General features: G+C 52.2%; 6 protein-coding genes across 7 annotated transcripts; 4 read left to right on the top strand and 2 right to left on the bottom strand.

The window, feature by feature from the left end:
- Positions 1-2,682: 2,682 nt before the first annotated feature.
- NCU01292 (hypothetical protein) lies at positions 2,683-3,708 on the top strand. Its single transcript, XM_956285.2, has one exon. It carries the CDS (start codon positions 2,949-2,951, stop codon positions 3,423-3,425), a length of 477 nt encoding a protein of 158 aa, XP_961378.1. The 5' UTR covers positions 2,683-2,948; the 3' UTR covers positions 3,426-3,708.
- A 2,484-nt stretch (positions 3,709-6,192) lies between these two features.
- Positions 6,193-6,767, bottom strand: NCU11151 (hypothetical protein; the record flags this gene model as incomplete). The annotated part of the gene is made up of 2 exons (XM_001728266.1): positions 6,193-6,268; positions 6,556-6,767. The coding sequence occupies 2 exons, from the start codon at positions 6,765-6,767 to the stop codon at positions 6,193-6,195; spliced, it is 288 nt and encodes a 95-aa protein (XP_001728318.1).
- On the top strand, positions 6,537-9,751 carry NCU01291 (hypothetical protein). The gene is made up of 3 exons (XM_955735.2): positions 6,537-7,842; positions 7,905-7,992; positions 8,053-9,751. The coding sequence occupies exons 1-3, from the start codon at positions 7,572-7,574 to the stop codon at positions 9,308-9,310; spliced, it is 1,617 nt and encodes a 538-aa protein (XP_960828.1). The 5' UTR covers positions 6,537-7,571; the 3' UTR covers positions 9,311-9,751.
- Positions 9,752-9,972: 221 nt separating this feature from the next.
- On the top strand, positions 9,973-12,562 carry NCU01290 (centromere/microtubule-binding protein CBF5). Its single transcript, XM_955734.2, has 4 exons — positions 9,973-10,507; positions 10,582-10,640; positions 10,725-11,450; positions 11,515-12,562. The coding sequence occupies exons 1-4, from the start codon at positions 10,313-10,315 to the stop codon at positions 11,975-11,977; spliced, it is 1,443 nt and encodes a 480-aa protein (XP_960827.1). The 5' UTR covers positions 9,973-10,312; the 3' UTR covers positions 11,978-12,562.
- Positions 12,563-13,684: 1,122 nt separating this feature from the next.
- NCU01289 (hypothetical protein) lies at positions 13,685-16,887 on the top strand. The gene is made up of 3 exons (XM_955733.3): positions 13,685-14,930; positions 15,006-15,260; positions 15,333-16,887. The coding sequence occupies exons 1-3, from the start codon at positions 14,627-14,629 to the stop codon at positions 16,568-16,570; spliced, it is 1,797 nt and encodes a 598-aa protein (XP_960826.3). The 5' UTR covers positions 13,685-14,626; the 3' UTR covers positions 16,571-16,887.
- NCU01288 lies at positions 16,754-22,587 on the bottom strand. 2 transcript variants are annotated; one of them, XM_011396199.1, is made up of 3 exons: positions 22,439-22,587; positions 19,799-22,205; positions 16,754-19,747 (listed from the first exon to the last, which is right to left on the bottom strand). In XM_011396199.1, exons 2-3 carry the CDS (start codon positions 22,011-22,013, stop codon positions 17,085-17,087), a joined length of 4,878 nt encoding a protein of 1,625 aa, XP_011394501.1. In that variant the 5' UTR covers positions 22,014-22,205; positions 22,439-22,587; the 3' UTR covers positions 16,754-17,084. The 2 variants fall into 2 exon arrangements, with proteins under 2 accessions (XP_011394501.1, XP_011394502.1); XM_011396200.1 differs by having other exon boundaries at positions 19,799-22,587.
- Positions 22,588-22,667: the final 80 nt, after the last annotated feature.

The raw sequence follows: 22,667 nt of genomic DNA, 5'->3' as shown, positions 1-22,667 counted from the left end.
CCATCTCTAACGAGCCGTCATATCATGCGGCCATCCAGATGACCGTCAACTAGCAACGACACCCAGATCCACAGTTCTTACACGTATTAGGCATGGTCACTTACCGCCTTTTGAAGTTGCTTTCAACGTCACTCGACAATTTCAACCATCTCGATCTTTTCATTTTCGTATTGAGACTTGAGCTGCTCGTGAACAGGATATACCAAACAGGAGCACCAGGGTTGTTGATATTTCCTATCCCATCTCATGCTGGATAGGAGGATTTATTCTTGCGAAATGAATGTCTTTCAAACTTTGCTTTCTGAACTCAACAGAGGTTCGCTCTTTGACAGTGCCTTCTAGTTCCGGCCTGGTCTACGGCACCGGAAATTATTATGAGACACGGGGTTTTCAAACGTATCATCCTCAACGTAACACTTCAATAGCTATCTCCAGGGCACAAAGATATTGTGAAGGTGTAGCAATTACACCATACACCAATCAATCTTGATTGGACAACCATACTCCAACGTCACGCTAAGCCGTTTCTGTTGCTCTACGAATCGCCCTAAAGGGTACCGTACCCCGTCTCACTTGCCTAACTGCAGCACCGTACAGTATATCTTCCACCAAATCCTTCGCTTTCGCGTTCGAGATTTCGATGTTGGCGCTCAAATGCAATCTTCATAGGACCGTACTAGTGGCCGCCCTGCCAAAAGTCGACCATAAATTCTATCTTGGACTCGAACTCGGTTGGATGCTTGGGGAGACATCAACATGAGCCACCATCTTCTCTCTAGAAAACCCAAGGGAGCACATATGCATCGCTATCAAGGTTACAGCAAAAGGAGGTGGCAGGATTATTCGGCTACGTGTCTAAGCACGAACACAATCATCATCTTGGTGAGCAGTTTAGTGTTGCCCGAGCACCCCGCATAGAGAACATCTGCAATGTATCACTTGGATACAACCGACGGGATGTGAGGATTATCGGCATGTTTTCTATATGCGATCTGAGCTTGGATCAAGATGATGGGGTTGGTGGACTAGCTACAGGCTAGATCCCATGGGTTGCGATTCTTGAGCTCGCTAGGCATCTATCTATAGCGATTTCATATAAAGTCTCGAAAGCGGTAATTTATGTGACTTTCATTGTCAATCTTTGTACCTAGTCATCGACGCCCATGAGACTAGGTACAGACAAGTGCCCGTCTATTGACGACATCGAATGGGCGAACTTCAATACCGTGACTCTCAGGAACCTCGAGCAATGAAGCGTCTTGTCCATGACTGACGGAGAGAGGCCCGAGGCAAATATCAGAACCATCTCACCATGGCTGCCTTCAAGATGAACTTCATTCGGGGCGGTATGTTTTCCACATGGGCCATCACCATTTGACCAACAATATCATGGCTTGGTACGGCTACAAGAGCAAGATAGCCGAGAACTACCATGCCATCTTCAATGGGACGCTATTTCCATCCTGTGACCCTGCAACCGTCGACCGCTCACACCTTTACAAGCTCCAGCCATCACCGGAAGCTACCGCTATAAGAAGCTGTTGGCGGGGACATTGATTGAGCATGGAGAATAGAGGTGTGGAAGCTGAAGAGTATGTGATGAGGGATGGTGATGAGGAAGATGCGACTGTGAATATTGTCGAGCAGCTTACGATGGCGGAGGAGAAGAAGGTGTGGACGGAGACTGTGGCAGTGGAGGAAGTGTTATCTACGCCCACTGAGTAGGTACTCTATCTTCCGATACGAAGTAAGTGAAGGATTTCTTTCCGAATGATTGTCGCGATATAAATCACAAAACATGATGCCTTGCTCCTTCCCATTTGCCCATCGTCGACAGTCTCAACTCTGTAATGACGTTGAACAGCCCTTTCTTGAACACTATTACCTGCCCCAGCAATGTAGACCGATACGTAGAGCAACGCTGTCCACAAACAAGCTCTACCAACGCACACATTACCTTTCCCTCGTATCTCTTTCTTGAAGTCCTTTCGTTGAGTTGCCGCAAAAAACACCCTATTGATCCCTCTCAGTTCCCGTACCCGAGGGAGATCCCGCCATTCAGCGGCACAGAAGATGATGAAACCGTTGCCAGCGCCGCCACACACGTGCGTCTTATCGTCTTATTCCTTCCGTGGGGGAATTTGGAATCAGGCGGGGCTTGGGTCCCCATTCAAAAAGCAAAGAACTTTAGCCCCCGATTCCAACGCCGTACACACATTAAACCTGCGAAGAGTACAGATGGCAGTGTATAGTCATGTCATGGAGTTGTGAACTTCGTATCCTTCTTTTGGCGACGATCAATCAATACTACCTCTACTGACTTGGTCCGCAAACATTGTCAATGAAGTCGATACATATGTCAGCATGTCAGCACACCCAATCTGTGTTTGGGAATCCTGCCGAAAATTCGTTGCTTGCCATATTTCCCCTTTGGGATAACAGTCTCAAACTGGGTCTCAACTCGAGTAAACCACGGTTATGCTTCCCCAAAATTTTCACATAAAACCACCGGCATACGCAAAGATCCTTTTTTCGTAGCACCTGCACTGGGAAAATAATCTCGGATTGAAGAAATCTCTGATTGGTCTTATTGCCAGGGCAATTAAAACAACGAGGACGTTGCCGGCGAGCTGTCTGAATCGAGTCATATAAAATCATGCACAGCCAGAAGCCCCAGTGGTTCGTAACTTCATCATTATATTTCTTCTATTCCAGGTTATCATCATATCGCTCACATCGCACCATCCACCATCCATTTGACCGACATTCACGAAACAAAAACAAAGTCTCACATCTCATTCATTCATTTATTCGACACCACCACCACACATAGCCAACCACATTAAGGACAACACCCACCGCATCCCTCAACTGGCAAAAAGAGTCCTTCAACAGCCCAAAGCCATCATCATCCACCAGCATTGCACCAAGCCTACGACCAACCAAAAATGTCATCCCCAGCAGAATCCCGCATCCAATCCCAAAAACTCCGCTACTGCCGCTACATCGACACCCAACAATTCCCCCTCCTCACCTCCCTCATCCTCCCTTCTTGTACCTTTAACTTCATCGACTATTTCTCCTCCTCCCCCATCGTCGAACCGTCCGCCGCAGGGCCCGTCACCTTGGCTTTCGACTCCCTGGCGTCTTGGACCGCATACTTCTCCGACAAATTCAAAGGCCTACAGACGATGCATCTGGTTTCGGGGGCGGGAGAGTTCACCAGCATCAGTGAGGATGAGTACGAGGTTATCTTTGCAGTGATTTACCATGCGGCGCCAAAGGAGGGGGAGACAGGGTGGCAAGGGGCCGGGGGTGGACATTATCATGAGCGGTGGGTGAAGGGGAAGGATGGAGAGGGGAAAGAGGATTGGTTTTTGAAGAGTGTGAGGTTCGAAAGGCTGTATTGGAAGTATACTGAGTGAGAGAGAGGTTGGAAGGTTTGGGGGATGTTCGAAGTCGGAGGAATGGGGCTTGAGGGGAAATTCGGGAACAACAAGAACGTCGTTAGGTAGGTACGCTCTGTCTAGCTGGAAGGAATCATCGAGTAAACGACAAGCAGAGCAGGGAAGATACGTTGGGGTATGGCAATTTGAATGAAAGTGTTAACTGAATCTCGCTCATGACCTTGTTGAAAGGCAGCAACATGATTAGTTGTCTGTTGAGAGCTGATGGGCTCGATGGAAAGAATGACAAACTATTAAACGTGACATTACGTTGCAGTTGTTGAGGCCCGTGGATGTTACTAAGTCCAATTCTTCGATCCCAGTTTTATTGTATAGAGGTATTGACAGACACTCTCTCCTTTGATGAGAATTCAGGGGTAGACCGCGACACAGATGCCGAGGGGCTGATATTGACTCTTGATGCTCTTGTCTTGAGTATGCTGTGAACAGAGATCACTCTATCGGTTCAGAAAAGCGGTACCGATTATCTCCCCTCCCGGCGGCTCGACCCATCAAGCTCAATACCAGGGGCTCAATCTATCCTAAGGCTGTCCAGCACTCTTTACTTCCCTTTCACCATCAAGTGTGCCGGGGCGGCGGTAGTTTTGGGAGGGGGGGGGGGGGGGAGCTGAGCGGCAACGGATCGAAGGGTCACCGAGCTATTCATATCGCTCATGTCATGCTTGAGACCACTTCCTCCTGTCATACCAGCGACACGGTTGTAAGACACTAGGTACTACCACCTGCATAGAACGCCGAAGAAACACCAGATTGCTCGGACAACAAAAGAGTCATCCGTCGAATCAGGTGAATGGCCCGTAGGTGACTTGCATGCGTGGTGTTGCTAGGTGTTTCGAAAGTATCACAGTAGCGAACCTAAGCATCGTCAAGCTTTTTGGCCAAGGTCCCGGGTTTTGAGTTGACCGAAGCGGGACATGCGGATATCAGCTATAAACTCAACGGGTGTAGTGATGGATCATGACAGATTGAAACCGTGCAGCAGGACGTTTGCTGTCAAGTGGTGAGCGACAAGCTGGCTTGAAACTAAGGGTTACGGTTACGGTCGCTGGAGAAATGCACTTTGAATGACATCTCCCTTTCCCATACTCGGCGAGTGTCCAGAACGGGCATACATTCCTTCACGTCCCCCTTCACCATGTTTAGTTACTATTTCCCAATCTCTTAGTCTCGTGGTAAGAACTCGCCCAACGAACCGACTCGAGAATCTGATAAGCGACAGGCAGCGAGGTTAATACATGGTAGCGTAGGGTCGATGGCAGTAAAACAGGATCTCAACCGTTTCGGCCCCAGTGCCATATCACGGTGGTAGTTTATCAACCTATAGTGTGCAGCACAGCGGCAATACCAAATTGCTGGGTCCTTCTGTGGTGCCGTGTACCGTGTGCGCGCCGAGGCCGTGCGATGGCAATCGTTCGCTGACAGACCGGATGATGGAACGAGAACCGCCAAAGGTGTGGCAACAAAGGAGTACATAGTTGGTAGTCGAGATGATACATCGTGCTTAGAGACGTCGCCATCATGGCCTTGATTGGGCCCGGTCCTGGGTCGAAGACCTCTCCGAAACATGGATCGAACAAGGAGTGATAATGACGGCTTTAACCGGGTAAACGATACCCATTGGGCTTGTGGATAGTTTTGTTGATTGCTAGAGAAAGGCGAAGATGATAGCGCGTCGGCAACCGGACGGCAACCGGACACCAGTGCGGCTTCAGCACATCAACTATGCGATAGGTTAGGTACTCACACTGCATCGCCCTCGTCACGCACATTGTCTGTTCATGTCTGGTTGTAAATGGCATTCAAGTCCAACAAGTGACGTGACATGGCAAGGTTTCCTGGGTTCCAGCGGGCGGCTAAGGCCTGGTTGTTCAAAGCTCATAGTGGAGCTTATGACGACTTGGTTCATTTCTTTTCTGCGCTTTCGAGTAAAATGGCAAACATCGAGAGATGAAGAGGGCGTTGAAAGGGGGAATCATTTTCGGCATATCGAATACATACGCAGTACATTTAGCTAGCCCAGCTGGATACGAATGTACAGTGCCTCAGCTCCGGTCTCGTCCACTTGATGGTGGGTGGGGGTTGGCGGCGTAGGATGTGTGTGGGATGAGGTGTGAGACACTTGTCGTGAATGGGTGCATCTCATCAATGTCGCGCAGCACACAAAGAGAGCCATCCAACGGTTGGGGTCGCGGAAATGATGACCACCTGTGTGTGACCAACGATTACATGTTGCAGTGGAAGCGAGAACATGTGGTGCAACGCGAGAGAGTCGGCTGAAGACTTGGTTGGTTGGCCCCAGACGAACAACCATCGAGGCCGCTTGCCCAAGTTGCCCTCTTTGCCTTCTTCTCACAGCCACAGCCTCTCTGAGAATATCACGACGGACGTCTTGATGGCCATCCAACTGAGGACCAGCCAGGAGGTGGCCTGTTCAGTCGGGCCATTTCCATTCGCACCTGTCTTCGGCTGATGATGATCGATAGGGAGCGGTCGAAACTGGCGATAGAGTTCTTTGCCGGATCGGGAGGGGCCGTCGGGTTGATGAAGAAGAAAAGGGAATTAGATGAGGAGATGAAGTGATGTGACGAGATTGTCGCTGTTGCCGGACGGGACGAGCCCGACAAGTGGAGCAAAAGAGAGGGAAGCCAGGAACCGAGCGTGAAAAGGCTCGAAATGTCCACGGTGCTTTCAGCGATGTGCTCACTGTCTGCTCACGGCGATGTGCTTAGGCCGCCGGGGGCCCTTGCAGGCAAACCACCGCCGACGTCGCATCTCGTTTTCCTGATTGGTCAATGACGTTCCTGCGCAATGCATGGGCCGTGATGGGGCCAGAGGGTTTTGTGCCGCTTAGCTACAGGTTCCCGGTCTTGGCAAGCCCGCAAGAGTCCCAAACTCTCAAGCCTCCATCCAGAGCGCAGAACAATCATGCATTTCACCCCCACTTCACAAGTCAAGAAAATGGTCTCTTGTCGTCACGGGACGGGGCTCTCGGGGGACATGTCGGCAGTCGTGCCGATGCCTCCATGACGCTGTGTTCGTGTCCAAGGAGAGAAGATTTCGGTCTAATGGTGAAGAGACCTTTTCTCACCACCCCCGTGATGGCCCATGGTTCATGGTGCCCGTTTGGTCGTTACGGCAATTTGGACTCCAATCACACCTCACTAGACTTGTGGCTTCTCGCTCCAGCTCTCGTCGAGTGAGCTTGTCTGTTCTGCCTCTTCTGTCTCTGCCCCTCCACTCCCTCGCCAAAAGCGACCCTGTCATGGCAATTTTCCCCCCAACCCGTTCGGTCCCGTCCATCGCGTCCGCCAACCCCAGGCCTTCAGGGGAACGGGAACGGGGCCGTTGCCCGCTGTTAAGGTCAAGGTTTGGCAAGATCTTCGATATGCCCTGGACGCGGACCCCAACTCCTCAACCAATGGCTTTTGCAAGAGGTGCTCGAGTCCAGACTGTCTCAATCTCACTGTGCCCCCTGCACCTTTAAACTCTCATATCACAATTACGAATGCCTGCCTCTGACGACCTTCCTAGCTTTTCAACATCCTTCCCGTCTTGATCACGGCTATCTGGATCCCCTGTTGGAAACCAACAGCCGCTATCTGTCAGCTAAAGAGAGGACATGTACCTGCTGTGAAGTCTTCGGGTCAGCATTACTTCTTCTCGCGTCAACAAGCTTCTGTTATATACCTGATTTCCTTTGATACTGGCGGCCCTTTCCCACCCCGCGCTTTATCCCCTGCCTCCTGCTTCCTCGCTCGTGACACGAAGAAAGCCGGTCAACTTTCTTCTACGCACCAACTGCGGATGATAGCATACTAGCCATGTCGTACAGAGAAACTCTGTGGCAATAAATGAGCACTTTCCGCTACCCACACCGAATCTCCGCACACAGCATATTTTCATATGTACGGGCGTCAGAGTGGGAAGGACGGAAGATAGGAAGCGTGGCGCGGAAAATCGATACCACTGGACCGGATATCGGACAAGCACTGTCAAGCAGGCCCACTGTCGCGACCGACCACCAGCTTTTTGCGACACAGAGACGTACGAAATATACAGGGACGAAAACCGAGCAGACGACCTCAAGAAAGATCACGGGTCAAAATGGTGGGCGGCAATGTTCGTCCGTCACTCTTCATTGTCACGGCTGCCGTGGCATTAGCACCATTGACAACGGCCATCTTCACAACTGCTGGATCACCATGCGCTCAATATTGCGGCAACACTCTAGGAGCAACGGCCGGGGATGAAACTGTGTGCACACAGGACGAATATGACATGACCAACGCAGGAGCCGTGTACAAGGCGTGTATGCAATGCCAGATGACGAGTGAATACAGTCAAGGGAACGAGACAGATGTCAAGTCATTCCTATGTGAGTTGTTGCTTCGACTCAAAACGCATTCAAGCCGATACTGATATTCGACCTTCTCCTAGATAACCTCCGATATAATCTTGCTTATTGTCTGTGGGGTCAGCCACATAATCCCCATCCAGAGGCTGGAAATAACCCTTGCATTACCAGGTAGGCCCGCTCTTGTCCATCCTACATTGATAGTAACTGACAGCTCTTCTCAATTTAAAGTAAGGCATGTGAGCCTCTCAAGGACTCGGTCTTATGGCAAAATATGACCACCAGTACCGGCGCGTTTAGCTACTGTGATGATTGGGATGACCAGGCCGTTACTCAGTGCAATCATTGTCTGGCAAATTACGACGTGGGAGGGAACTATCTGGTGAACTACGTCACTCTATTGAACGCATCCTGCACCCAAAGGCCCGAGGTAGGCTCAACCATATCCTTCCGCGGCGACCCTTTTGCCAACGAGTTCAACAATGTCACCATCACCGAGCCAGAGCCAAAGGGCCTCCCCCTGCCGGACTATGGCCCGATATCTTTGGGCGCGCGTGTCGGCATAGCCTTCGGTGGGCTTGCTCTCATCCTGGCCATTTTGGGCTTTGTCATTGTTTGCAACGGAAAACGGCGAAGGCGCCGCTTTTTGCGTGAACTCCAAAGTCGCAATGCCGGACAGGGATGGCCTCATCCCAAGACGAGGCATGCGGGTCATGGCGGCAGCGGCGGCGGGGAGATTTCTGAGACACCTCTCAGCCAGAGGCCGCTCAGGGGGTGGGACGAGAGTCCCATCAGCGCACATACGGACGGACCGGCCCTGCCGCGGTATTTCAGCCCATACTCGAGCCAGTACAACAGTCCCGTCAGCGTAACAGACGGACTGCCAGCATCGGGTATGCAGTGGCCGGGCACGCACCAGCGGTTGGGCCAGATCGAAGAGCGATTATCGCCCGCTGGCTCTTCGGTCGCAAACGGAGCCTCTCCGCCACCTCCACCCTTTTCTCAGTGGCCCAGCCCCATCACGCAGCAGAGCATGATGGCACACTTGCAAAGCCAACATGAGCAGCGGCAACGGGAGATTGCAGTTGGCATTGCGCTGGGTGGTGAAGACGCCAGTTTGCGATCTAAGCCGTCAAACTCCAACTTAGGATACGAGAGTAGCGGGAAGGGCAAGGGGCGAGATGAGATGTACGAGATGCACGAGGTGGAGAGTCCCTACAATAACAACAACACCGGCAACGCTGGTGGCGATGGCGCAGGAGCGTACTACCAAATGCCGGCTCAGCCTCAGGCACCGGTCCTGCATCACCCGGGCTACGGAAGAGCTCATGGATCCAGGCCGGGCTCGAACGGGTCAGCAAAAAGTGCTCAGGGGGCGGGAACCGGCCTAGGAGTCATGCAACAACAATCCTTCCAGCAACACTTGCAACAGAAGCAACAGGAGAACGGATGGACGGAGGTAGGAGTAACTAGGGGACATGTGTCATAACGCTCACCACCACCCAAACGGGTCATGTTCATTTCTTTTGTTGGCGAGGTCTACGGTTGGGACAAGTACAAATACCCTGGAGTTCGGATGGAGTTTGGGTGGGAAGGAATCGATGATTGGGCCACGGGTAGCCTATTTACGCACCGACGTCACAGATGCTTTTCATGGGCTGATTTGAAGGCCCTGGAAGCACAAGTGCAAGCCAGGATTGCTTCACCACTGTAGTCGATTCGAGTGTTCGCATCAATGACAATCAAAAGATCAAATTTGTCGAGTACTGTCTGGCCTGCCGCTTGAACATCATGTAGACACAAAGCCAGAACTGATGTGATCATTGAACTTGGTGGTCTAGACAAGCGTAGGTAAGCAGATACTGTGCCACGAAATAGTACATCACAATGTTAATTAGATGCGTTCCAAGTATCAGAACAGGTCGCGACGGGATGGAAGGAACAAATTGGCAACCTGAAGAGTCAGTGCGGCATGAATGGGCACTCCCAATTGAAAGTTTCAGGGACCAATTGTTGCCAATTGGCGGAACACAGGGCTCAATTGTGAGACGGTTTGTCGTCAACCCCGCTGGGCAGGCACGGCAGGCCCCATTGAAACCCCACACTGAACGGGTTAGCGCGGCGAGGCTGCATTGGGGCACCGGACGAAGACCCCACATTGGCCAAAAAGGCAAAAGGCTGAGGAAAAAATTCAGAGCTTGGATCAACGCAAAAGCTCCGCCGCCTTTTTTTTCTTCGGCAGAAAGTGGAAAAAAGTGATCGCAAGGTCAAACGGTCTTGATCTTGAATCCTCGACGTTCCCACTCCGAGACGTGCCTCGCTACCGACTCTTCCTCTCGTCCCTTTCATTTTTCTTCGTGAAACCAAACAACCTGCGACCGAAGCCATCTCTTCCACCGGTTCGCGGACGTTGATCACACGAAAAGATCATCGATTCCCAATTATCAATCATCAACACCAAGTCAGAGTATTCAATCGCAAAACAGTCAAAATGGGTGCCGAGACAGAACATGTTATCAAGCCCCAGGCTACCGAGCCCGCGGTCGACACTAGCGAGTGGCCTCTTCTTTTGAAGAACTACAGCAACCTCCTCGTCCGCACCGGTCACTTCACTCCCATCCCCGCCGGCTCGTCGCCCTCCAAGCGCGATATCAAGTCCTACGTGTCCTCCGGTGTCATCAACTTGGTAAGCCTTGCCCTTGCGACATTGATTCTTCAATACCATTCTTCGCAACCTGGGCGTGTGCTAACTCCTACCAGGACAAGCCCTCCAACCCTTCCTCCCACGAAGTCGTCGCCTGGATCAAGCGCATGCTCCGGTATGTATCCTACACAAGAAAAAAAAAAAAAAACAAGTCTCAATGCTTGGTATAGGGCTTATGCTGATTGCAATTCCTCCACAGTGTTGAGAAGACTGGCCACTCCGGTACTCTCGATCCCAAGGTCACTGGCTGCTTGATTGTCTGCGTCGACCGTGCCACCAGACTCGTCAAGGCCCAGCAGGGTGCTGGTAAGGAGTACGTTTGCGTTATCCGCTTCCACGACAGCGTCCCCGGCGGCGAGGCTGCTTTTGCCTCGGCCCTGGAGACCCTCACTGGTGCCCTCTTCCAGAGACCTCCTTTGATTTCTGCCGTCAAGCGCCAGCTTCGTATCCGCTCCATTTACGAGTCCAAGCTCATCGAGTTCGACAATGACCGTCACCTCGGTGTCTTCTGGGTTTCTTGCGAGGCCGGTACCTATATCAGAACCCTTTGCGTCCATCTCGGTCTCCTTCTCGGTGTCGGCGCCCACATGCAGGAGCTTCGCCGTGTTCGTTCCGGTATCATGTCCGAGGACAACGGTTCCATGGTCACCCTCCACGATGTCCTCGACGCTCAGTGGCAGTTTGACAACGGTGGCGACGAGACCGCTCTCCGCAAGGTCATCCAGCCCCTTGAGACTCTCCTTACCACCTACAAGAGGATTGTTGTCAAGGACTCCGCCGTGAACGCTGTCTGCTACGGTGCCAAGCTCATGTTGCCTGGTCTCCTTCGCTTCGAGAAGGGCATTGAGACCCACGAGGAGGTTGTCCTCATGACCACCAAGGGCGAGGCTATTGCCATTGGTATCGCCCAGATGAACGGTGTCGAGTAAGTCATGTCCCGTGTGTGACTCTAAACCTACTTCCTCAAAACTAACCGTTCTCTCCTACAGGATGCTTTCTTGCGATCACGGTGTTGTTGCCAAGGTCAAGCGGTGCATCATGGAGCGTGATCTCTACCCCCGCCGCTGGGGTCTTGGCCCTGTCGCTCTGGAGAAGAAGAAGCTGAAGAGCGACGGCAAGCTCGACAAATTCGGCCGCCCCAACGCCGAGACTCCCGCCAAGTGGACTGAGGGCTACAAGGACTTCAGCGCTGCCGCTGAGTCCGAGGCCGCCGCCGCTGCCGCCCCTGCTGCTGAGGCCGCCAAGGTTGAGATTGCGGAGAGGCCCAAGCCTGAGGAGAAGGCCGAGAAGAGCGAGGAGGCTGAGGAGGCTGGCGACAGCAAGAAGCGCAAGAAGCACGATGGCGAGACCGCCGAGGAGAAGGCCGAGCGCAAGAAGCAAAAGAAGGAAAAGAAGGAGAAGAAGGAGAAGAAAGAGAAGAAGTCCAAGAAGGGCGGCGACGAGAGCGACTGAAAGGTGGATCAACTACTGTCCACTCTGGTGTTCGGGTTTGTCTAAAGTCGGTTACCCTTCTTTCTTTATCTCTGCTATTCTTCATTGGAGGCGTTATTCATGCGCATTTGTTTATTGTCGCAACACATCGGGCTCCGGGAAAAATCAGGCGTTGGGGTAATATTGTTTGTTGCTGTGTCGGTTTACGGAATGATCTTCTAGGCTTTATGATGGCGTGTCACTCGAAGCGCTCGAAGATAGACGTAGATATAGGTTCACGCGTATCTGAAGTTATACTAGTGTATCTGGGGATGTCTACCCTTTGATGAGCCGGAGAAGCAGCGGACAATTGTTGTTTCGAGATGTTATGTCTGTCTTTATAAATGAACGATCATCTGCACAAGCGTCACGGAGATGGTTCTGCAGCTTTCCAATATCGTCTTCACTCCAGCCACTTAGCCCGTCTACGGTGTCACAAGATCAGCATCTGTGGCTGTTGTTGCCGTGGCGAAGCCAAAGGTCAGTTGAGTCATGCCACTCTTAGCACCCAAACGAACCTGAGCAACACCAGATTACCTAGCAAGGAGAAAAGGTCAAAGGCATCCATGAAGTCATGCTTCTGTACCACAGCATACCTCGAAAACACGTAGGTCGGGAAATAGGCCGGCCGTTAGTCACCCCGTGTGGACATAGCCGCGCGGCCGCTACGTCTATGAAGGCGATATGGAGCAAAACGGGAGAACCTCAAGGTTCGGGAGTGGTAGAAAACGACCGATGGATTCCAGGAGCACGGCGGTGGAATGTTAAAGGGACTGTATGTAACCCGGCTACCCTTGAACGTCTTTAATTCTTTCCAATGAAATAAACGGAACTCCGTAGCCCTCCTCATCTAGTACAAGTATACTGCGTACTTCCATAGCACATAATCACTGGATCTCAAGTCTTTCCTGAGCTGCCGCAAACTCACATGTGGCGCGCAAAGGTGCTCTCTTTTCGACTGCCGTTAGACGCAGCACTGAGATATTTTCTACCCATACTGCAACCACCTAAAGACGTTGCGTGATGTCGTGAGGATAAAGATAGATTGAAAGATGCACGATGAGAGTCGTTGGCTGCTGAAAGGACATGATTGATTGATCACTCCGCGAGAAGCAGTCAGAGCTGAACGCAGACACATGGCAACGAACACCCATTCCAGAGATTCAATGACCCGCGACAACCACACTCACGCAGAGAATGGGACTAAGGATATTTGTAGTGTATTAGTATTTGTTCCGAAATAGCTTGGGAAGAACAAGATGCAAGTAAGACGTGCATAGTAGGGTCGAGCAGTTGACACAAACCCTTAGACACGGGCAGGGACGCAAGGGAAGTAAAAGTGAAGGTAAGATAAGCTTCATGTGATCGATGTAAATAAAATGATGTTGCTCGGCGGGTAACTTTTTGATCAACAGACAACAAGTGGTTCCTGAAACAATGGACGAATGGGAATCGAGATGTCGGCTGCGGTCTCGTTAAGCTCTCAGCAAGCCGTTCCACTTTTAGACTAGTATGCCTCTTGGCATCAAAGTTAAACCGCTTTGGGTAACCTCGAAGCGCCCATGGTCGTGGTTCAACGGTGGTCCCTCCTCAACTTTGTCTGCAAACACAAGTCTTTGACGAAGAGACTCGGGGCGAGAGTGGCTACAAGCGCTGCTGGCCGCAGAGAAGGCCGCTCTTTCCAGATTCCTGGGACTCTCTCCTCATCCTCGTCTGACTCGACTTTTGCGTTCGACGATGACATGTGGTCGACATGCCATTCGATGTTTGTAACTGACCATCATGATAGCGACATCAAGGTTCAACAACCACTTCAGCGGTCTAGGCAACATTGCCGCTTCGGATCTGGCAACTGCCAATTCACTACCTCTGACTCCTCGTAGTGTATACACTACAAACTGCTTTTGCCCGTGTTCAACAGGAAAAACACAGCAGAAGCCCATCTGGATCAGAAATCCACATGCATCCCCGGGGCTGCTGTTTACATCAGATTCGCTCAACGCTACAACTGCCGTGCTTGCCATTCATCGGAACCCGGACAGCATCATGATTGGTGCGCCGACGAAAGACACAAGACCCTAGATGGGATCATCCGCGGCAACAGTTCAGGCACACAAGAGTCTTCAAAGCCATCACCCACACCTACAAACCCATTCCACGCTACGTCCCCGGTTCCGCCATGCAGGTTTCCTGCTCGTCACAGCCGCTCACTACCCACTCAACCACCTTAAACAACCTTGACTATAGTGGTCTAGTGGTGTCCACCTCGATAGTGCCATCCACTTTGGGGAATTTTCACGAGATGGGCGGCACAGGATCGTTTCTTTCTTTGTGATGTGGTAGAGGCTAGAGAGAGAGGCTCAATGATATCAACAGGTGCCCCGGCTTTTCTTGCTCTTCGCCGTCGAGATGCTTTCGTCCATCATATTCTTTTCTGCCTTCTCAACCTGTCATTCGCTATTTTTCCGACTGTCTGCGGCCTGGTGCCCTTTTGATATCCATCTATACTTTTAATCAACACAGTATATTATACTCAGCCTATCCTTCAACGACTCTCACATCCGCATCTCGAATATTTGATTGGATTGTCAACCGAGTCTTCGACCCAACGCGCCGAACCATATTACAAAGATGAAGACCACTAGCCGGGCAACGAGGAGCAAAACAACCATTGCCCTCCTCTCTGCTCTACTGATACCTCAACTCGCCAGCGCACTACAAGTTACACCCAATTCTCCGTGCGCCTCAGTATGCCTAGACTCTCCCGACCTCGACCAATCAGATCCCAACTCTTCCAACACCAAAAACAAGGATATCATTTGCAGTGATGGAGCAGTCAACAGTCCGGCGGGAAGTAAATGGAAAGACTGCATGACTTGTTTACAAACCAGTCCATTCTCACAGGACCGCGAGACTGATCAAATGTGGTTTCTTTGTGAGTATACCACCTAGTTCCTGAAATACGTGTGTGTGTAGTAGCGGCAACTTGCTAATGAGACTTACAACATAGACAACCTGAGATACACTTTATCATATTGTCTCTTTGCTTTTCCCAACGCAACAGATGTAGGGACAACACCATGCAGCACATCCATGGCCTGTGGCCCTTTACAACAGAGTCTGCAACACGGTATCCCTGACCCCAAAGATACCACGGCATCTTCATATTGCTCGGCAGACGACGGATATGCATCGGATCCTGTCATCTATGGGCACTGTACCTCGTGCTTGGTAGCTGGAGGAGAGTCCAACTACCTAGCCAATTGTAAGAAACCGAGGAATGACGTCTGTACATCTTAGGGGAGAGTACGCTGACCGACGCCTGTCTTTCTCATAGACTTCACCGCCCTAGAAGCCGGCTGTCAATACAAACCTGAAGCAGGAAGTGTCATCGGCCTGAACGACACCATCTTCTCCAAATCTCCTGTCGGCATCGTCGACCCTTCAACAGTCCTCAAGTCCGAAGAGGGCCCTAAGATCTCAACAACTATCATCGCCGTCATCATTTGCATCAGTGTGCTCGTAATCCTCATCATTTCAGCCATATTCTTCATCTGCCTCAAGAAACGCCAAAACAGGGCGGCCCGCGCCAGCGCCCAGCTCGACTACGCCGAGAAGCGAGCCCGGTCCCGACATCAGCGCCAGTCTTCGCTCTCTTTCCAGTGCCAGACTCATGTGCTTTCACCGCGTTTTTGGCCCGGCGTGTCTCAACCTGGTGAGAGTGGAGGAGACGAGACGACGATGATGATGATGCCGGACCCCACCAACAGCGATGTCAACAAAAACAACACCACAAGGCCCCTCTCCCATCAGCAGCCCGAACACTCAGCCCCTGGCACACCAGCAAGAGGACTCTCCACCCGCCGTGTTACTAGCTGGAAGCAACACAACTCGCTGATCTCGACAGTAGCTGAGGATAAAGCCTGGGAGCACCAGCAACAACCACAAATCTCATCTTCCGACACCAGAAGCGCCGCCGTCAACCCACTAGATCTCCACACCCTAACCACGACCGGTATTCCTCGCTCGCCCACCCGCGCTTATTACTATGGAACTCCCGCAACCCCAGCGAGCTCCAACGCTTACTACTACAGCCCTTCCCCTATGTCTGCCAGCTCAACCCGCAGCACTGCCGCCTTGCTTCCTTCCATTCAGCCTTATAACCCATCTGACGACCATCATCAGCATCAAAACCAACAGACCCCAACGCAACTCCACAGCGCCAACAGCACCTTTGGCGGCCCTGGCTCCTCCTCCGCTGGTGGCCTGGGTGGTGGGCAACAAAGTCCATGGTCAGCGACGACAGCTATGTCTAGTCCCTTGATGAAGAATTATGGGTGGCCTTTACCTGCCCCTGCTGCTCCCCAGCCTCAACAAGGAAACAACGAGCAGCAGAGACGATTCAATGGAAGTAATGTCAGTGTGACGACGCACGGCATCCTCCCGCCGTCGCCAAGGAGTCCGAGATTTGGTGGGAATGTGATGATGAAGAAGAAGAAGCCGGCGGGGAGTCCGGTTGAGAGTGTGGCGATTCGAACCATGTTTGATGCGCCACCGAAAAGTCCTCGAAAGTGAGAGGCCGAGGTGTGGATGCTTGTGCATAGGTAGTTAGGGATGATGAATGATACCCGTGATGATGATAATGAACTGGCTTCTTCATATGCTCCGTCACTAGAAAGTTGTTCGCTGTTCAGAGATGAAAGTATACCTTGGGGAGTTGCATGCTTGTACAAAGCAAAAAGGGAGGAAGAAAAAAAATACCGGATTTGGGTATCGTCATTCTCTATCATGCTATGGTTTTGGTACGGTAAGTCTCTTGAAGCAGCTCAAAGGTAGAAGCAAGTATAATCTGTGCACCGAGTGCATGAAGGCCTCAGAGTCCTTCCCTCCCTCCCTATCTATCTAATTTTCATTTGAGTGTCTGATTCGTAAACATTTTACGCCTGACTCCAGCTTCTGTTAGGCAACCTTAGGATGTAATCTCATATTTGAATTCAACCCTGCTGTCCTCTTTCTCTCGATTGCTTTCATCATCAAATGATTCTCCGATTCTTCATCATCCCCCACTCAATGCAAGTAATACCCTAGACTAAGTCTTCCCACCACCAACTTCTTCCCTCCATATCCCCTTATCGCTGTCCAGCTTATCCATCGTTTCTCTCAACTCCCTCAACATCCTCCGCGTCTCCTCCACTGCCGCGCTTGTCTCCTCTCTCGTTGACAAAGCAGCGGTGCTCCCTCTGCTAACCGCCGAAGCAGCATAGTATGCCTTCTTGGCCATGGGCGGAGAATTCTCTGATCGTCCTCGTCCTTGTCCTTGGGCAGCAGAAGAAGCTTCAGTCGCCGCCGCCGCAGCCGCAGCCGTCTCGTCGTTCGCCAGGTCTCGCTTCCTCTTTTTGTCGAGAATGGCGCTCCAGCTGGCTTCTCTTCTGGAAAATGGCCGAGCGGTCGCTGAAGCGGCAGAAGGCGTGGGCGACGGGCGAACAGCGGGAGATCCCGTGCCACTAGCTCCTGGTGAGCCGTATCCCATTCTCGCCTTGAGCTTGGCAAGTCTGCTAGAGGTGCTGTAGTCGGCAGGCGGTTGCTTGGGTGTTTGGAGGTGTTGTTGGACGAGACTAGTGGAGCCCGTGAGTCTGGCGACCCTCAAGCGCCAGCTGGTCATGGAGGCAGAATCATCCACCTCAACATCGTCCCCGTTGTCGTAGGTGCTACCCATGCCCATGGACTCGTCGTCATCCGACATGATGGCGTGTTCGGTCGATGGTCGGATGGCGGGTGAGTAAGAGTTGTGGCGAGTTGGAGGACTAGGTGGTTTGAGCTTGCCTTCTTTTATGGCGGTGGCAATGGCTTCCGGGAGCCACTGCCCGTCTGGCATTGGCACCAGCCCGCGGGCCCTGAGATCCCAGTGACTAGTTTTGAATCCCTCAGGTTTCGGACTGTTGGTGCTGGTACCTTGTCTCAGGCTGATGTTGGGCAGGCTTGTGTTTGCCATGCTCATTCCCAGCATTGATCTCCGTGGCTGCTTGGGATCTCTACCCTCAGTAGCTGGAGAAGGCTCGATCGAGCGCTTTCGTGGGGTGGAGAAATTGCTCGCTCGCTTGATCATGCTGTTCCCACCATTGATACCGATTCCATTGAGTGAATGGCGGAACTTGGTGACCATGGAAGACTGAACCGAGCTACCGCCAGCGGATGAGAAGCTTCCCCTAGGGCCTCCCAGACCAAACTTTTCGCGCAGTGCTCGCGTCTTGCCACCTTCTTTGCTGCCGGTGCTTTCCGGTGAACCTGCCAGCGAGTCTCTGAGACTCCCAGCATCCCGACGTCTGGAAGCTGTTGATGGCGCCCGTTCAAGCTTGAATCCTGACTCGGAACCATATCCAAACGTCTTTCCTGGCTGTGGAGAGCCCCAGTTGCCATTAGTCCCTGCTTCCTTGATGGCTCGGCGGACGGCTGCGCGCTCATCACGCACTCCAGAGAAGACGCCGCTGGCAAGAAGTTCTTCCTCTATTTGCTGCTGGCCTCGCCCAACCCTGGAAGCATTCAGCGCTAATTGCTTGAGTCGGGAACCGTCAGCCTGAATCCTTTTCTTGGCTTCTATTCTTTCTTGGTTGCGTAACATCTCCTCATCTTCCTTATTCTTCTTTCGCGCACGCTGCTCCTGTTCTCTGTATAGTCGCATCCTCTCCTTTCCTTCGCGAAGAATTCGTCTCTGTGCCAACTTCCTGGCAGCTTCCCGCCACCGGTAGAAGTATTTGAGCTGTAGCCGATTTGTCATATGTGCACGTGCCTCTCTCCACGACTGTTCATCTTCTTCCCTGCGCCTGCGTTCAGCTTCCTCTTTCAGGTGCTGATTGAAGGCGCCCTCTACCAATTCTTGGAGGTAGTGGGCGGTGAACTCTTCCAGCAAACCGCCATCACCCATGACAAACCACTTCGAGAAATCACCCATCAAGTCCCTTGGAGGAGGAGGAGCAGATTGCGAAGGCGCAGATGTAGATAGTGAGGGCTGCGAAAGCGGTGCCGTAGGAAACAAAGATGAAGGAGCACCATCATTGGATGTACCCTTGATCCCAAAAGGTGAGTTGGAAGCGGCCTGCGGAGCGAAGACTGATGAAGGCTGTGTTGCGGGTGGAGTGGGCGCTGTGCTGTCGACTGATTTGGGAGGGGCGGAGAAGACTGAGGGTGTTGTCGATATCATCGAAGGCGTCCCTGGCAGTTGGGTTTGCGTAGGCACCGCCGGGGTGCTGGCCTGTTGTTGTTCTGTTCCTGCGGTTGCAGTGGAGCTAGGGAGAGGTTTAGAGTTAGGTGCTGTTGGAGCGAACGTGAATCCTGAAGACGTTTGCTGCGTGGTCTCTGAGGATTGGGTTGGAGCAGTGCTCTGATTCTGGTTTGAAAATGACGCGAACGGGTTGGCCGGCGCACTGCCCGAATTAAAAATGGAAGTGGCCGGAGCAAGCGAATTCGACGTAACAGGCTTCGATGTATCTGAATCTGCTGTTGGAGCAGTGGGTGCCGAGGAACCTGGAGCTGAGATCGCGATTCGAGACGGTTTGAAGTCGAATGTCGGTTGTGGGGTCTGAGAGGCCTGTCCAAAGACACCGGTAGGCTTGTGAGCCGGGGCCGGACTTTGCGTTTGAGTCGCTGGTGGCACAGCTGAATGTTGACCGAACATGGAGAACGGATTTGCGGCCTGTTGTGCTTGTTGCGCTGGCGAAGGGCGAGAAAAGGGACTCGAGGTCGTTGCACCAGTTGCTTGAGGCAAGTTAGTGGTAGCACTTCCTGCAAAAGGGTGGCTGAGCGCACCGAAATCTTTTACCGCTGTTTGGAACATCGGGATGTTCTCAGGCGTCTTGGTGATGGGCGGTACAGCTCCAGACATGGACGTAAATGGTGTTGATGTTGCGATATCTTGAAGTTTGTTGACTTGTGAAGTAGGAAAAGCAGGCAAAGCTTGCTGAGGGTTAACAAAGAGACCGCCGCCATGAGTATCTGATTCCATTTTGGCAGATGTATTGTCGGCAATATCTTCATAAATCGTGTTGTATATAACGTAGGGTAACGATTGTCCTGCACGTTTCCGCTCAACCATCAGTCCTGAGTAGGACTGGGGAACTCTAGGCGATGGGACATGTTTCCTCTTGCTATTCAGGAGTAGGTATGGCTCGGACACCGCTGGCTTTCCCGGGGGCACCCAAGTGGTAAACTCGAAATTATGCTCCTCGGCGAAGGCAACCGCCTCCTCATCAGTGTCAAACCTCAACATTTTGTTAAGATCGGACGCAGTGATCGTCCTGGGGGCATCGCGTAGGCGCGCATAAGCCTTGACAAGATTCTTGAGAATACATTGGCGGACAAAGGTGAAGTGGACCTCTGCAACACAGGCCATGGTGTATGACACTCGCGGGTCTTCGACAATGGCGAAGAAATTGGTGAAGGCGGTGTCGGACATGGTCGTCATTCGGCGTGGCTTGATGGGTCCCTTTGACTCCCGCAAGTCTTCCATGACTTGGATGAGAGACAGTGCTGTTTGAATCTCTTCGGAATCGAACCAATATTCCTTTCCCCACGTACGAATCCTCTGTGCTATAGAGGGATCGTGTGCGTTGAGAAGTAGGTAATAAGCTCTGAATTCCGCCTCATTCTCGCAAAGAACGTGTTTCTCCTTGCAGACATCGTATGCCTCCATCAATGAGAGGATGGTCCTGCCTAGTTGCTCGATCTCTTGTTTCTGCTCGAAATCCTCATTTGCAAACCCTTTCCGGGACAGCAGATGAAGAGCCGTGGCGTGGAAGCGAGTGATCGCCTCGAAACAGTAGACCATGTCCTTCATCTCCTCTGCCGATTTTTGCGAGTGAAAGGTGAAATCCTTGCGTACTGCTCGTGTACGATCCCAGAGGTAGTTGTGCATGGATGGCAGGTTGTTCTCAGACTGTAAAAGATCGTTGAAGAGGTAGTCGGTGGTTCTTCGTAAAGCGTCGATGGAACGGACATCCATAGGGAGGGGCGCATCTTGACCGGCTGCTGATCGACCGAACTTCTTCACCATCTTCGAAGGTTCTGGCCATGCTGTGAGCCCGCCGGGCTGGGTTTCCTTCTCTTCATTCTTGACATCGAATTCGGCGATACGGGATATTTGCTCAAACTCCGGGCACATGTCCTCACAGATACCCTTAAAGGGCAACGCATCCTCAAGTTTCCTTCTCTTTTCAGGGTCATCGATAAGCTCAACTTTCCGTAGGGCATCGTATACGCGAGTACGGTATTTCTTGAATGACTGCTTGAGGTTCTCGACATCGTCACGTTTGTTCGGATTGCCGAGTTCAGTCGTCGGCCATTGCGGTGGCTTCAGATTGTCCTTTTTGAGCTGGTCATTGATTCTGTTGTGATAGCTATAAGCAAATTCGGACAACTCGCGTGTGCGCTCGGTCGGTTCTCGAGTCGGTGCGCCAGAGGTGCTATTGATGCCGACAGCACGCGTCGCATTCGGCTGGGTTTTTGCAGGGCGCTCATTGTTCTTTCGTTGGCCGCGCTGGAACTTATTCATTAGAGCCGCTCCAGTATCACGGCCGTCTGACTGTGGTGGTTGCTGTCGCGTGGCCTTTCCCTTTCCAAACATTTGACTGGCTTGCGAATTTCCGAATCCATTGCTGGGGCCAGACGGCTTTCCGCCGCCAAAGCCCTGTGGTCCTTTCTGGGAATTGGCATTCGCCGCCCCAAAGCCTGTTGCTTGTTGTGTCGTGGTTTGCGCGCCAAAGAATGGGGACTTGTTTCCGCCCGCAGAATTCGTCGGTCCCACTGGCTTCGTAAAAGGATTCTGAGCAAAAGGGGAGGGACTAGCGCTCGGCGCGGACGATTGCGCCTGGCCAAATAAAGGCTTCCCGAACGGATTCTGATTAGGAGCTGATGAGCTTCCGAAAACCGATGCTGTTTGGGTAGGCTGTGCGGCTTGTATTGGTTTCGCGAAAGGGTTGACAGCCGGAGCCGAAGGCGCCCCGAAGGGATTGTTAGCTGCCGCCATTATGGCTTGCTCGAGCAAGCATTTGCGTAGGTAAGTGCCCAGGCAGGTGGACGACGTGTGGAAGAGTCAAGCGACACTGAGTATCGTGGTAGTGTTCAACAAGAGGTGTAGGCGGCGTGGTAAGCGGTATGAGCTGACAACGTCGCGGCGCGCGTGCTGACTCTCGAGTCCCGAGAGTTTAGATCGCGGGTGCTATGTGACAGACGTTAATGTGTGTTCTGGATATCGAGGAGGGGGGCTGGGAGGGTGCAGCGCGCGGCGGGGTGGCAGTCGAGAGCGGACGGAAGCGATGACGAAGTGAGAGGTGGATGATGGCGATGTCGTTCAACAATTTGAGGGCTGACCGAAAGTGGAAATAGGTAAAGGTAGGTAGCTTGGTAGCAAACCGTCGACAAGTGAACACATCAACAACATGGAGGACGTACAATCTCGAACCGTCGAAGAAGAGCGTTGTTGCGATTGGCACTTTGGACTCTTGTTTGTCCCCCCCTGCCCACGAAGTTGCGCGCCGCGGTTTTCCGTGTACTAAAGCGAATGAGTAAATGAAATGGAGAGGCAGGCGGAGAAGATGTCGATGCTGGCCGGCCTGGAACAAGTGGACGGTCAGGATGCCTTCACCTTTGTCGCATTTGGAATTCTGCCATGCAGCGAGAC

The sequence above is a fragment of the Neurospora crassa genome, linkage group V (assembly GCF_000182925.2).
Source record: "Neurospora crassa OR74A linkage group V, whole genome shotgun sequence".
Classification (NCBI taxonomy): domain Eukaryota; kingdom Fungi; phylum Ascomycota; class Sordariomycetes; order Sordariales; family Sordariaceae; genus Neurospora; species Neurospora crassa.
This window is presented reverse-complemented; position numbering and strand designations above follow the sequence as displayed.

What these genes read in the sequence shown, in the direction of transcription:
- NCU01292 (XM_956285.2), top strand. Translation starts at nt 2,949, where the DNA reads ATGTCATCCCCAGCAGAATCCCGCATCCAATCCCAAAAACTCCGCTAC.
- NCU01291 (XM_955735.2), top strand. Translation starts at nt 7,572, where the DNA reads ATGGTGGGCGGCAATGTTCGTCCGTCACTCTTCATTGTCACGGCTGCC. An exon ending in AGATGTCAAGTCATTCCTAT is followed by an intron (nt 7,843 to 7,904) that starts GTGAGTTGTTGC and finishes ACCTTCTCCTAG; the next exon opens with ATAACCTCCGATATAATCTT. An exon ending in AATAACCCTTGCATTACCAG is followed by an intron (nt 7,993 to 8,052) that starts GTAGGCCCGCTC and finishes CTCAATTTAAAG; the next exon opens with TAAGGCATGTGAGCCTCTCA.
- NCU01290 (XM_955734.2), top strand. Translation starts at nt 10,313, where the DNA reads ATGGGTGCCGAGACAGAACATGTTATCAAGCCCCAGGCTACCGAGCCC. An exon ending in TGGATCAAGCGCATGCTCCG is followed by an intron (nt 10,641 to 10,724) that starts GTATGTATCCTA and finishes ATTCCTCCACAG; the next exon opens with TGTTGAGAAGACTGGCCACT. An exon ending in GCCCAGATGAACGGTGTCGA is followed by an intron (nt 11,451 to 11,514) that starts GTAAGTCATGTC and finishes TCTCTCCTACAG; the next exon opens with GATGCTTTCTTGCGATCACG.
- NCU01289 (XM_955733.3), top strand. Translation starts at nt 14,627, where the DNA reads ATGAAGACCACTAGCCGGGCAACGAGGAGCAAAACAACCATTGCCCTC. An exon ending in TGATCAAATGTGGTTTCTTT is followed by an intron (nt 14,931 to 15,005) that starts GTGAGTATACCA and finishes CTTACAACATAG; the next exon opens with ACAACCTGAGATACACTTTA. An exon ending in GTCCAACTACCTAGCCAATT is followed by an intron (nt 15,261 to 15,332) that starts GTAAGAAACCGA and finishes TCTTTCTCATAG; the next exon opens with ACTTCACCGCCCTAGAAGCC.
- NCU01288 (XM_011396200.1), bottom strand. Translation starts at nt 22,013, where the DNA reads ATGGCGGCAGCTAACAATCCCTTCGGGGCGCCTTCGGCTCCGGCTGTC. An exon ending in AACAGCGGTAAAAGATTTCG is followed by an intron (nt 19,748 to 19,798) that starts GTGCGCTCAGCC and finishes ACTTGCCTCAAG; the next exon opens with CAACTGGTGCAACGACCTCG.